The sequence below is a fragment of the Pseudomassariella vexata genome, assembly GCF_002105095.1.
Source record: "Pseudomassariella vexata strain CBS 129021 chromosome Unknown BCR38scaffold_25, whole genome shotgun sequence".
NCBI classification, from domain to species: Eukaryota; Fungi; Ascomycota; class Sordariomycetes; order Amphisphaeriales; family Pseudomassariaceae; genus Pseudomassariella; species Pseudomassariella vexata.
The window spans coordinates 225,072-239,412 of record NW_024467980.1 but is presented as its reverse complement, the minus strand read 5'-3'; the positions used below and the strand labels follow the sequence as shown (position 1 = coordinate 239,412).

General features: G+C 49.0%; 4 protein-coding genes across 4 annotated transcripts; all 4 read right to left on the bottom strand.

Annotated features, from left to right (window-relative positions):
• Positions 1–1,760: 1,760 nt before the first annotated feature.
• BCR38DRAFT_490901 (uncharacterized protein) lies at positions 1,761–2,971 on the bottom strand (the record flags this gene model as incomplete). The annotated part of the gene is made up of 2 exons (XM_040864586.1): positions 1,761–2,488; positions 2,545–2,971. 2 exons carry the CDS (start codon positions 2,969–2,971, stop codon positions 1,761–1,763), a joined length of 1,155 nt encoding a protein of 384 aa, XP_040709847.1.
• Positions 2,972–4,033: 1,062 nt separating this feature from the next.
• Positions 4,034–6,668, bottom strand: BCR38DRAFT_505746 (multicopper oxidase; the record flags this gene model as incomplete). Its single annotated transcript, XM_040864926.1, has 4 exons — positions 4,034–5,114; positions 5,177–5,660; positions 5,725–5,928; positions 6,626–6,668. The coding sequence occupies 4 exons, from the start codon at positions 6,666–6,668 to the stop codon at positions 4,034–4,036; spliced, it is 1,812 nt and encodes a 603-aa protein (XP_040709846.1).
• Positions 6,669–10,671: 4,003 nt separating this feature from the next.
• Positions 10,672–11,019, bottom strand: BCR38DRAFT_490899 (uncharacterized protein; the record flags this gene model as incomplete). The annotated part of the gene is made up of 1 exon (XM_040864585.1): positions 10,672–11,019. One exon carries the CDS (start codon positions 11,017–11,019, stop codon positions 10,672–10,674), a length of 348 nt encoding a protein of 115 aa, XP_040709845.1.
• Positions 11,020–12,440: 1,421 nt separating this feature from the next.
• Positions 12,441–13,768, bottom strand: BCR38DRAFT_469630 (uncharacterized protein). Its single transcript, XM_040862815.1, has 3 exons — positions 13,359–13,768; positions 13,132–13,259; positions 12,441–13,102 (listed from the first exon to the last, which is right to left on the bottom strand). Exons 1-3 carry the CDS (start codon positions 13,665–13,667, stop codon positions 12,478–12,480), a joined length of 1,062 nt encoding a protein of 353 aa, XP_040709844.1. The 5' UTR covers positions 13,668–13,768; the 3' UTR covers positions 12,441–12,477.
• Between the last annotated feature and the right edge of the window lie 573 nt (positions 13,769–14,341).

Below are 14,341 nucleotides of genomic sequence, written 5' to 3'. Positions count from 1 at the left end.
CTCCGAAGCAGGCTCCTTTTGCCGTTATTCCGTAGCCGTTCTTCAAATTTCGCCGCCCGGGCACTGAGATATAGGTCTAGTGGCGGGATAGCTGCCTCTATTTCTAGGTGTCGGACCGGTGTCGCTTTGTAGGCGCCACTGACTATTCGGAGGCACTCATTCTGTATCCCGACTAGGCTCTTAGCTGGTCCCGCTGGTTCCTCGCTGATAGTGTGCCACGCAGCCGCCCCGAAGGCGATCGCGCTGCGAATAACCGACGTGTACAGTAGTCTCGCCCGTATGAGATCGCAGCCCGACGCCATGTTCACTAGCTTTGTTAGGGCTAGCTTCTGAGTCGCCATTTTTGATTTAACCCGCTCGGTATGGGCGTGCCACGTTAATTTGCGGTCAAACCAGACCCCTAGGAACCTTGCCGAGACCTTCGGCGTTACTGTAGCGTTTCCAAGACGGATACTCTGCGGGGAGGGGTCTCGGGTTCTAGTGAAGTGCATCAGCTCACTCTTGTCCGGAGCGAACTCCATCCCGTGCCTGGCGGCCCACCGTTGGCACGTAGCCCAAGCGTCCTCTAGTCGGCGGCAGGTCGTGCCCGTGTCTGTGCTCACGCTAAGTAGGTTCGTATCGTCCGCGAACCCTACGACTGAGAGTAGGGGTTGTTTCTCCGCTAGTTCCTCATATACCGGAAGCTGAAGCCGTTGGCAGCACGGCCTGTACCGACTGTGGAGGTTGTGTTGGATTGTTGGAAATATGGCTCGGCCACGAAGTTAGTTGCGTAGGTGAACTATATATATGAGTAGAGTTTAGCCCGCCTCCAGTGCTGTTTCAGGCGCAATTCGGACACCTGTAAATCTCTAAGCGAGTGCAGTACTAGACACCAAATATTGCTGACATAACGTGATATATTCATAGATAACCAGTTAATTCAACATGTGAAGTACTTTTTGTCGCTGTCACCAGAGTTGTGACTTCTGAAGCGCCTAAACCCACTCTTCAGTCCATACTATCTTGTCTCGTCAATTTTGCATCATGACGGCACCACGAGAACCTATTCTTCAAGGTGACAACCCTTTGCCTGCAGTTTTCATAATGATCATGACAATATTTTTGAGGAGGGAGAGAAGAAGTTTCGGGACGAGTAGATCTATTAGGATCAAACTAGAGGGATTCGTTGATTGCACATTGGCTCATCCACAATCATTGATGCTTAAATCAACAGGAATATTGACTCATGTCACGTATATCTGCATCACTTAATGTTCGATATATGGGCATAACCTAGGTAGAAACTTATATCCTCTCCGGATGAGCACAAATCTGCCCGGAAAATAGCCACTTGTTGCGGCGTAACTCATAACACGGAAACGCCAGACAGTGTCGTGTCCCGAAAGAAGAAAATATTTAGTTACGTTCATGTCGACTGATCGGAATCCCGTGTACAGGCCAAGAATATGACACTCTCCGCCAAGGTCTCAGGATTCCCATTAAGACGGAACAAGCAAAACACCGAGCCCCTTGTGCCGAAATTACGCCCGTCAGAGGATAAACCAGTTAAAATTCATAATCGTAGATTTTCTGATGGGATTGACTTGCTGAGGGTGAAGAATGTACGGCTCATATTTTCTACTGGGAGGACTGTACAGCTTCGCCGAGCTCAGAGGCGACCATCAAAGGTTAAGTGCAGATTTAAGTCGGAGGAAATATACGTTTGTGTGAGATTAACAGAGTTGGCATCGAGATAGATGATGCCAGGTAGACTTTGACATCTATGCTACGACCATGAAAGATTGAGTCTGATATTCTGCAACCTCGGTCTTGGGATATCCGTATTCGGAAATCATTTGCTGGTAAATGTGAGAACTCTCATACACGGCTCGAAAAGCATCCGCATTGTCTGGCGTTGTACCTCGGTGCTCAGGACTGACCTTCCGTTTTGTGGGCACAGTGATACCGGTCAACAAGTCGGCCACGTTAGATCCGTCCTCACATATGAGACCCAGGTGCTCCATGAAATATCTCGCCTCTTTTGGTGGCCCGTAAAAGATATGCTTCCCTGCGTCGACCACCAGGCCCTTGTGGAACAACTCATAGATGCTGTTTACCGCCAGATACAACTGACGACCTAGGAGAGCTCCAGCGTGTCGGTAAGGCACAGATAACCTTGGCGTAGTCGAGTGCGGTGCTGGCATCCAAGCCTCTGGTGCTTTTATCCCAGAAAAAGATGGAGCAGCGAGTTGCCATGCACTCGGCGATAGACACCCGCTTCCTTTCACCCCCGGAAACACCCCGCACAAACTCATTTCCGACCTTGGTATCCTTGGTATGTAGAGATCCCATCGAGCGTAGTAAAAAGTCTCGCATCCCTTTTGATAATAGTCCCAGGAAAACGCCGCCGGTGGACGGTGGGCAGGCATCTTGAGACGAGTGCCAAAATCCAGTGTCTGTCCCACGGCCAAGGCAGGGAAAAACAGTTCTTCCTCAGTGTTCATGAAATCTGCCCTCGGTAGGCTTCAGCCTCGCTGGCACTCATGAAGCCATAATGGACGTCACCAGTGACAGCTTGGTAACCGCGTCGCTTATTGGCGAGGATGCTCAAAAGAGTGGTGCAGCCGGACCCAGGCCGGCCCAGAACGAGCAACATCTCTCCCGGCTTGAGGTATCCATGACTGCTGTTAAAAATGGCTCTAGGCAACGGCTTCTTGTTGTAATCCCGCAGGCCATTGAGGAAGTTGAACTGCGAGGTGAAATTCTCGTTGATAACGGCATCGGCACTAACTGCTTCAACTTTGACGTCACTCCAGGTGATGCCCAATGCCGGGGCGGGAAAGTTGATTTGGCATCTTTTCCCGATAATGCCTCGATTTCTGGTTGAATATTTGTTGTCATGTCGAGATCTGAAGCCGAATTGCTTCCAGGATCTAGCCTCTCTACCGTTATTCACAAGGGCTGTGGGTGCGTGGTGGTCTCTAATTGTCATAGACGAAGAAGGATTGAAGATACAGATATGGTAATGGCTCAGCAGCCTCGTCTCGGAATGCTTCAAGGTCAGGTAATGCCAAAAAAGAGACGTTTTACTTCATTGAGTCCCGGGCCAAAACCTTCTCGAAGGTGCAACTGTAAGTGCAACACGCAACACCGAGGCCTGCGCCTTTCATAACGACTGACAAATCTTGTGCTTTTGAGACAGCAAAAGGCCTCTCTGGTTGTCATCTACCTAAGAAAGGATCAGGATCTTCCGGACGTTGCTGGTTCTGTTTGTCATCTGTAATAGGTCATTTCGGCATCTAATGTTACAACCTGGGAATGGAAAAAGTCGAATGCCCTCTATTCCAGCCAATCATGAACAGCCCTAGAAAACAAATTGCGCTTACTCAGCGCAGTTCATTGTTGAGGCTCTGGGCACAAGCAACGACGTCCGTAAGGTAGCATGCTTGCATGTAGGGGTCAAGGATGTTCGGGAATGGGTGGGGGTGACAAGGGCCACGATATATCATTTGGGGCATATATACATCCACTTGCGGCTAGTCACTTCACAGGGCTGAGTACTACGTACTGGCAGCGGCTGATCTCTGTGCACCACTATTTTCCAATTGACGTTGGAAGAGGAAAGATTTCCAAGTCAGCAAATTGCACGGCTGCATGGCAGTTCACTGTCAATCGTATGAACAACATTCTCTTATCCATTACATATATATTTTGGATCGAAGCGCATCGTGCCAGGTGGTCTCTTGAGCTGTCGGGCACACCGCTCCATTGGACTGACCGTCTTTCCAGGCTTAATGTTCAATTTTTCGAGACTCAAGAACAGAGCTTTTACATAGCCTAGTCCTTAGGCGAGGAAAGGCGCATATCACCGGTAATTTCGTCTCAAAGCTATCTGGATTTGCTTCCCCATAGTTCTTCTTGTCGCGTTTCTTCTCATGCAAACAGTACATATAATCTAAAACTACTGAATTATTTCCATCGGCAAGCAGGTTATCCATTACAAATATGTGTTTCAAGAAATGCACTAAGAGTCTCTGCGCCGGAGAGGCCAAACCTAGCACGTCCAGCCATACTCGGCGGGTATCGCGGGCAAGTCATCAATGCCATCCTGAATAATCATAGACATGCCACCCTGAATATGACTTTGAATATGACAGTGCATCAACCAAACCCCCGGGTTGTCACTTGGCCGGCGGATCGCCAACCACGAACCCGACGGACCCGCAAAGGGCGTTGCGATCGTATCCCGTAGTGGCGGATTCACAAGATTAAAACTCTCGGGCACAGCGGCAGCGGCCTCCTCGACGGTATCCCAGGTAAAATTGCCCTCGCCCGAGCCAAGCACGTAAAAGTGGCGGCCGTGAACGTGCACTGGATGGGCCGGCTGCACGCCGGGCACCATCATGATGTAATCGACCCACGTGTTATTCTTGTGGATCGTGATGGTGTGGTTGTCCTGGCGGTCGGGTTGCGGCGCGAAGAGCAGAGGGGGCCGGACGTCGTCGTAGTTTAGCGGGAGAATGGTCTCGTTAAAGGCCCAGTAAATGACTTGGCCATCGACCCTCATGGTCATTTTGAAGGTCGCGTCCGGCGCTTGGGGGATGGGCTGGGGCAGGAAGGACTTGGTACCGGCGAAGTCAAAGGGAACGACGGCGCCTGTGGTGTTGACGCCGACTTCGTTGATATAGGGAACAGTGGGTATGGTTGATTGGTTGGTGCCCTTGATCTTAAAGTCCAGTACTGCGGTTCCAAAAAGGATCTGCGGGTCAGAGATGCCCGAAACCCGGAATGTGTACCTCCTGGGGTTTTCCAATTTTAAGACGACCGTATACCGCTGGCCGTTGGTGATGAGTAACGAGTGGACTGCCTGGGGCTCAATATAGTTGCCGTCGGCCTCTATGACATACATGGTCAGCTCGTCAAATGAGACCTGGACATTCTGGAGAGCGAGTGAGCCGATCAGGTCAAACATTGCCCACGTCTCATCGGCAATTGTCTCCTGGGTGATTTTAATAACATCGCTGGAGCTTTGCGTTTCGGTGCACCCGTAAAAGAAGTTGGCAGGAATGATATCAAAGTTCGGTGCTGGCGCGCCCGGTGCAGCCCTGGTAGCAATCACAGGAGCGGGAAGGCAGCTTGTAAAAGTTTAGCCAGAATTCTGTACATCGAGATATGTTCCCGATAGAGGATAACTCACGATTTGTCGGTCAAGTTGGATCCTGGCACGAACCCCAAGAGCATTTGTTGATTGGCTGTGATGAGGACTGCTTGCTCTTCCGTGGATAGACAAATAACTTTGCCCTTTCCATTGACTAGCATGGAATCGAAACACGGCGTTTCGACTCCAGACTTTTGTGACAATTCCCATTCGTAGTCCGAGGTAATATGGCGCCAGTCGGACAGCAATAGTGGGATCCGCTTGGTTTCTGCCAACTTGATGGCCGCCAATGATTTGGAACTGTTGGTGATCAACTGGTATGGTACAGGTGTGGTGGAAGCCGGATGGATGATGATGGGTCCATACAGTCCATCATTGATCTGGCTGTCGGAATGGGCATGATAAAAGAAGGATCCATGCTGGGTCGCCTTCCACTTGTAAGTGAAGCTACAGCTGGGTGGAATACGCTTCTGAGTTATTCCAGGGACGCCGTCATACTCAGGGGTACCCAACATTTCTATGCCTAGACCAAAGTCAGCTACCAAGGATATGATGTAGTCAACCTTGATCATAGCTTCAAGCCTTACCATGATAGTGAACAGTCGTGCTGTAAGGTGTCAAGTTCTTGACATGGACTACCACATGGTCCCCTTCATTAAGCTCCAGAGTCGGACCTGGGAACTGGCCGTTGATCTTGAACACTTTACGTCCAAATCCATCGGGGGCACCGTATTCCCACGTTAGAGCCAAATCATAATGGCGAGTCTTGCTCTTAGATTGACAAGCAACACCTGGGAGGATTCTTCCAATAACAAGTGAGGATGTAAGAGACAAAATAACTAAGAGAGAGACTGAAAAACGAGAAAAGAGCCCCATCTTTCCTGGAGAAATGATGGAATGTCGTTTTACGTTGCTGTGATGATTTCGTACAAATAAAAATCATGTAAATGTCAGGACGTCACATTAGAAACTCCAAGCAACCAAAAAGCATCGGGAGCAAAGCCTCTAGGGGCCCAGACATGTAATCATGCAACTAGAGCACCGGCAAGACCCACCCAGGAGTGAGCAAAGGTTCAAACTCGTTGCGTTTATTACGCCGTCCAATCACTGCCTGGTCCCATGGATTACGGCGTGTGATGAAGTGCCTCTAAATTGGATTGGAATATCCACATATTGCTGCCTAACAAGCAATGGAAACTTCGACCGGTTCTGAATATCAGCGGTGGTCATCAATAGAGCGCTCGAATGGGGCAAAGTCTGCGTACCACAACTATAGATGATAGCTTTTGCCAGTTTCCCCTGCCGCCAGTATTTCGCCCATCTAGGCTTAGTGCAGTGTTTAGATAGCGCGCCCTGGTGACCTGAAGGCAACTAGGGCGCCTGAGGCTTGTTATATCATCTTTATCCCATAAGGAAAGTGTTGACTGTTCACAAAGCCTTCAATGTCTCGGGCGTCGGAAGTCGGAACATGTCTAGTGGTCCGCTTACAGCTCAACCCCTGCGTCGTGTCTCGGACGTCGACACATGTCATCCCGCTTATCTTGCCGGCTGTACACACGCGCACACATACAATGAGAGAGAGAGAGATTATGTGTGTGCATGTGAGTAAGAGAAACCCTTCACCTCCCCCATTATAGCCTAGATGTGTTGCTGCATTACAGCAGAAGTTAGAGAAATTTTGTGGCTGCATGCCAATGTGGAATAATTGTTAGTGTAGAGCGGAAACGGGCTTACACTCGCGAGTTTACTTACGTGCAAGACCCTCGAATAAGGTTGGCAATGAATGCTAGTGATGGGAGCTGCGCCTCCCTGCCAAGAACCCAGAGATCATGACTCCTTCAATAAAAGACTATTTGCCCATAATCCAATAAAATCATGAATCAAGTCAAGTTGAGTACTCTTTCCTTGTTCCGAGCATTTGGATCAAAAGGGCAGGCATATACTTTAAAGTAATGCAATGGCCAGAAAAGTAGCAGCCCTCACTTCTTTTCATCCTCAAGCTCCAAACGACAAGAAGTCCAGACAAGCAAAAACATCACTCGGCTGTACTTGGTTCACGATGTTTTGAACCCACTTGAGCACTATGCGTCCCCAGTTTTGTTTTGGCACAGTGAATATACCGCAAAGTAGTGATCAGAGCACATGGACACTGTCATTTCCTTTATCTTGCTGTTCTCACCACTGATTCGATTTCCTGGAGTCATTGGATACCACATGGTGAAGGAACTCTCTGTAGGTAAGGTAGTGAACGATGTTTCCATGACTGAGACAGAGTAGGCGTCATTCCTGATGTAACAGTTGTCAACATGATATCTGTAGTAATTTGGGTTGCGGCAACCTGGATGTCAAACTGTTCTTGCTGGTGAAGCTTGACCGAGCTCCATCAATTGATAGCGGCAAATGTGGCCGTAAAGCACAATTGCTGATTCCTCATGTGCCCATGGAGGCAAGTTGTGAATCGCTTCAAATTTGTCCCATGCAGTTGAGGTCTCATCTTATCTGTCTCAAGTGCTTACTTTGTGTATCGCTCGCTGACAATTCCTACCGGGACGAGATCATGTACAATCTCTTCTCGGGGCACGCAGAAGCTGCCACGCTCTTGAACTCGACTGCATGTCGAATGGTCTTGATGTTAGGCGCATATGTGAAGCCCGCAAACGGAGCATCGCCTCCGGGCATAGAATCCCGTGTTTGGGCCCAGAAGCATTATCTCCGCAGGATATTCTAACTGTGCTATATGTGGGACATGGACGTTTCTCTTCGTATGGGCAATCCCCCAATCATCGACAATAATCATTGCAACCTGGCTCTCCCCCGAGAATACAAGCAGATCGATGACTTTGACAATTCCAAGATCGTAGTGATCTTTTCCCCGGGGACGTGAGGCTCACCATCGTGACGTCCCGGGAAATCAGGTCCTTATTCAGCGCCAAGGCTTCTCGCAAGTCAAATGCAGAGCTTCTTGGAGACATATGGGAACTTGATGAAGAGTTGGAAAGATGGCACATGTCGATAGCGTCTCGGTATCGACCCACATTTGCCCCTTACCGTATTTATATCGAGCCCATGGCAAGCAAGCCCAAAAATATGCACATCATTGTCATCAACTCTGAGTACTAATCTTTGGTGGCAATCATCCACTGCGTAAGCGTACTTTGTCGGGCCTGAGAAAGTCCAAAGGTTCATGAGATTGCGAGCGTGGGCTCCAGCCAGACCATTGCCCTTCAAGCCAACCACGCCACTAGTCAACCTGGCTGCAGGAAATCATGTGCCGAACTAGGGGGATTTCTGATTGGTAGCAATTCCCATTTTCAATCCCATCACCCTTGGTTTGTATTTGTTTGGCTAAATGAAGCATGTGAAAGGATTTTCACCTATTACCCAATATCAGCCAGTCTTACCATTTTTGCAATATTCTGATGAGCCCCCTGAAGCCTCTGACGAAAGGTGACACATAATTATTGCTATTAGCTCCAGAGCTCATCAGAAGTATGCACTCCAGAAGATTGACGCTGGAAGAGAAGTTTCATATGGAGCCAACTGAGGAGTTTGTTGTCGAAATGGCTAGGCTTGCCAAGTGTGCAATGGCGAAGGCACGTAGGGAGCAAGACGCATCTTGTCCGCTCGAATTGACCAGGTCTGATCGCCACTTGCACATAGCGACGGGGTCCTTATATAACCGGCTGCCGTCGCTTCGTCCCCCATTCCTCTTTTCCTATAGGAATATAGATTCGTGCATTCCACAATTTCCAGCCACAAATTTATAGAAGTAAACTGGAGAAATAAAGAGGAACGCTACAACAAGTATCGAGTCAAAGGCTCACTTTTTTCAGCAGGAAGCCTTTAATATAAGATCAAATTTGATGTCAGAAGGCCCGCGCATCGGAAACCCATTCTGCGCCGCACGAAATTATTCCACCTTCCTGTCCAGGTGAGTCGAGCTTAGTACACAATATCGGTGGATAATAATCGTCGGCGTTGTGACAGAGGCTTCAGTGATTGCCAATACCTCAGTAAAAAGCCAACAGGACAAAAGGATATTGGCTTGACTGCTGGGTTGCCAGCGGGTTCTAGTATCATATGGTGGGATCATTTTCCCAGCCGAGTTTCACTCATTAGACAGCTGATTAAGAAATGCATCAGCACGCATAGCCTGAATCTGGAATCCACTCTCCTGACACAAATTTTCCAATTCATGCTTGAAGTATCTGGGCAAACACGGAAGGTTGAAAGTTAGGTATATTGATCTGATGGCCGTCTTCGCAACCCAACCGATCGATGAATATATCTGTGATAGTAATATTCAAGTGCTGAATGATTCAAGAAACTAATTCCTCGATTCGTAATTTGGAATTGTCCTCCAGATACCCTAGCAAAACTGCGGTGGAAGGTCAAGTTGCTGTAGATGTGGGAAGTTCACCAACCATTGCAATAACCCATGAAATTATTGGACTTATTGCAAACTATATCCAAGCATTAAATGGAATGGCTCTCTCCTCCCAGTTAAAAGAGTGAAGGTAGGCATAAGGGCCTTGTTTACAGAATAATCTGCCTCTTGGCTGTACATTTCATACATAACAGTGGCTGATACACCAGAGGATTTGCCACTAACTTGGCGCGCAGAGTCCAACATTCGGTTAAATGACTGTTGTAGCCTAAATAGAGGAAAGATCCGTTGAAGACCAAAAGCTGGTGCAATCCAACATAAGTTAAGGGTACAAGCGTTCTGAGCTCAAGGCGACCAATGTATTCAGACTGGTCAGATTGTAGCAGTGGCGGATGTATTTGTCTAAGGCTGCCTTATCCAAAAAATTACTAAGTACGGCATCGACCTAAACGACTTGATAAAGTTGGCTGGCAACAAATCGCCGACGAGGCCGCAGGATTGGCGTACGTGACCGGAAACCCAACCAATACCGTCATCAATATCTTGGATAACTCTCCTATCATTTAGTACATCATTTCGAACGAAGAAGGCAAGAATAGTATGAATCACCAACACAATCGTCTCATTAATACTAGAATACTCGTCATTCCTCGCCCGCTATCATCTGTTCGTTTTCGCTTGCCTAGGTACCAAATGTCAAACTCAGTATCAACAAGTAGATTCTGGAAGATATTTTCTATTGGAAATACAGGCAAGAAGATTGTATTGGTGATGATGGTAATGGTGATGATGGTGATGGTGATGATAATGATAATAGGACTAAGTCCCAAAGGCTGCAACTACGGAAGGGCTATCTATGGACAGTTGGCTCAAGCGGTGTGCCTGGGGCACGCAACAGTTTCAGTACGTTATAGTTAGCTAGATCCAAGAACTAAAGTCTTGTCCCTCACATCGCTAGGACTGATGTACATCCGAGGGCAGGGCTTGCCGAGATCTTGACACAAACGGCGGGCTTCAATGCACTTCAGTGGGATTGGTTTCATAAAACGACTCATTGTATTCGCCGGATAGCAACCTGAACCGCATTGGTGCAATCATTTTCCAATTTCAATGGAAGCGAATGCAGAATAGCTACATCCTCCTCCTTCTACAGGTCAATAGCACACGTCCACTTCCCCGCTCTGAGCGTCAGTTGCATGACATTGATATCGGGCAGATGCAGCCGGTTAACACTCAAGCTGGCTAGGATTTTCCTAATTTGCGGGCCGGTGCTGATGCGCGTTATTTCGAAGACTTTGATGTTAGCGAGGGGTTTTCGATCGTAGGCCTTAAAAGGCGGGAAGGCGATGGGGGGTATGGGGGGTAGGAGTGCATGCGGTTGGGGCTTGACGTTTATTAGTGGGTAGCTGGCAAGTCCCTTGCCTATTTCGCTCTCAGCTTCTTGCTCAGACGTGAAGCAGATGCTAACGCAGAAGCCGTGAAGGAGTTTCGTCATTTTGATTTTCTTGGGACTAAGCTTGCTCGTGTGCTGGGTGATATGTTGGAAGGCTTCCTTCGTTAGAGGGTATAGGCCCGGCGGGGTTGATGCCAATGGACTTGAAGACGGGCTCGGCGTTCATAGGTCCGTGGAGGTAGTACTATGTTTCTAGGTCTACTGTGGGCTACAGGGGCGCGGTACGGTACTTGAGCGGCGTGTCGGTCCAGCCATGTTCCTAGTTCGGAATCAGGGAGCCGAGGTTCTTCTATCCATTCGCCTAAAGTCCTGGCGTCAGCAGCTGGATCGGCCACTGGGAGTACCTATCTCCAGGCAACATAGTCGTAGGGGGCGCGACTCGTTTTAGGACACGACGACGACGTGTTTGCGGTGCCATTCGTTGTGCTGCCAGTCGCTGTGCCGTGTTCGAAGTGTGTCCTCCGCTCGGAATTGGAGGAGGTGCTGGTCGGAATGGGAGCGGCGCGGGCTCGAAGCGGTGTTAGATGTTGAAGGATTGTATGACCTGTTGGGTGTTGCTGAACTGTGTCCGACACTGGGTGGTGTTGATTTTTATCCAACGCTAGATACTGTCGTCTTATATCCGGCATTGGGTGTTGCTGTCTTATACCCAACACTAGTTGTTGCTGACCTGAACACTCCGCTAGAGGTCGCTGGTCTGTGCACAGCAGGTTGCTGCTGGGGCTGGAAAGGGGCTGCCGGCTGCTTCTGGAAACGACTGAACAGGCCCATCATGGAGAGGATAGCCTGAATATTTTGTGTTTGGTAGTAAATCCGAGGCCAGAGTCGTGTATATGAGTGTTTGAAAGAAGTGATGTTTTGTGCTGGGAAAATAGGAAGATATGCTTGATCTATTGCTTGAGTTATAGAATAGGGCGACTTAGAGATACTCTCGAGGTCTTATGGACGAAAAGGTTCTATTTTGGCCCGTTTCATGGTAAACGACATGACAATATATGTGACCAGCGCTTAAAGACTGGTCGCGTGCGGGCCGTTTCAGTTGGTAAAGCCCATCCTCCGGCGTATGTTTGACAGACGAATGATAAAGGATGTTCTTAATTTGGGATGGTCCGCGCTTCCCATCCGGCATGGATCAATCACCCTTGTACATGTGAGCCGCGCGGCTTCTGGGCCATAGCCAGCGACCAAGATCTGCAGGAAATTTGCCAATCACGTTGGGCACAAACTAGGACCACCTATCTATCATGGCTGGAAAAGTACTGGTCTCGCTGAACGAACTGTGTCAAGACTGCGGGTGACGACAAAAGCTGTGTCCCATTTGGCGCTAGAATTGCTTTGGACAGGATTACTTCAAAACTTGATGGCAGGGAATTGTGCTGAGATTATGGCTCTGCTCCCAAGTCCGGCTGTTTCGTCATAAACAGAGATTCGATATCTGTAATTACTCGGCGTGATGTAAGTACCCAACTAGTTGCCTTACACTTCTTCCAATCCTTGTTCTTAGTCGAACTCACTGGGGTTCTCTGCAAGCCATTCCTCCTCTGTCTTACTGAACTCCAAATCCTCCTCAATAGGTCTGTAGAGGGACGATATCTCACCACCGAACCGATGTAACAGCCATTTTTGAGGTGTTTTGGGGTCAATGTACCATTCGAGCGGTGTCCAGCCAATGAAGGCGGAAAGATTGTTGTCCCAGAACCATTCCAAAGGGTTAGGAGGCAAAGGCATGTCTTGTGGCCCATCCTTAGTCCATTTGTCCACGTGGGCGACGTTGTAGTCGATGAGAGTGATTCGAGTCGAACTATGGGTGCCTGGTGGCTGCGGCGTTGGTGACAGGATCACATTGCGAGGCGCCAGGTCGTTTTGATCCAGTCCCACCTGTCTCTGACGCACAATACCCTCCATGATTCGAGCAATGACTTTTAGGCGAAATTCTTGGTCAAAATGCAAAGCGTCGAGGTGAGGATCGGCACGTGGGCCGGACATGTTGCGTACGAATAGGTCGCTTATTGGCGACCCGTCAATGTATTCTATCAGAACCAGGCGTACCGGTCTCTGATGGGCTTTTCCCGCACTGGTGATGGGCAGCTGGAAGGTCCACGATCCAAAGTATTGGGTGCAAAGTCTCCTGTTTGGCCGGCCTCGCAAAGACACTCGTAGGACGCAGCTTCCCGGCTATAGTCCACATCTGCATTTCGAACAACATCAACGGGGCGGCTGACGATGTTGCTGGAAAATGGATAGTAAAGAGCATCGTATATCTTGGCGATGGCGGTGAATGACTTTTCACTGTACTCGTAGCCGTGTTCCTCTTTGCTCTCCATGCCTTCCCCCTCGCCACTTTTGCCTGGCTTATTGTTCCTAGGCAGCACAGTGCACACGACTAACTGCGCACCCCGAGCATTGCCGATGGCTATGGTCTTACTGACGACAAGCTCGGCAGTGGCATGCTGGGAAGGCGGAGCTGTCTCCAATGGCGGGTAGGCCAGAACATGCTCACTCTGGGTCACACTCTCGAGCCAATTGTCGTACACATATGGCCGCAGTTTGCGACCATATCTGGGACCTCCAAATGGGAGTGGTGCGCGATGGAACTGGATCACTGTCCTGAAGCCGACACTGTAAGGGCAGTTTGGACGGTCCGGGTCCTCAGGCGGAGTCCACGATGTCGACATGGCACATGTAGACATGTACTTGTGGAATGGTTGAAGGTAGAGGGACTCTCCAAAATATATATGAGAGTTGGATCTGCGCTTTGATTCCCTCTGAGTGGCCAAAAGTTGACGTCGCTGGACCCCATGTATTTTGAAGTTCGTGCCAAAAAAACAGACTACCAACATTTTGATTGGCGCTGGACTAGGTGGTGGATCACGGTATCTTCGCCACACGCGCTTACCTTTCTCGGCTTCTGATATAGCTCTTTGAGTGGTATTCAGGCTAATACCATCTCAGACTTGTGCTCTGCAGAGAGGTAGCATACTGGCAAGCCTACTGGCAGGTTGATCGATGGTATAATAAGGGCCGCACCGAGCGCGGCGGTGGCATAAAGTTATTACGGTAGCCACTCATTTCTGCGCTGGAATATAATACTATCCTTACGATCCTAGTGTGCATCCTTGCCAGGCCGCACCTTAATCTGATTTCTTGCCAGAACTGGCCAGGAGTCGAGTACTGTGACCCAAGGAATCCCTGCCCCGCCGTTCAAGAATATATGGATGACCTGACATCGCGGTCATTCTCTAGTCTCAAGAGCGGCAATGCCAGCAACATCTGCTTATTCATTGCCCCATAAAGATCAGAAATGAACCGCTTGCGTAACATATATATACTAAAAGCTTCACTAAATAGCTGTTACGGTATAGGT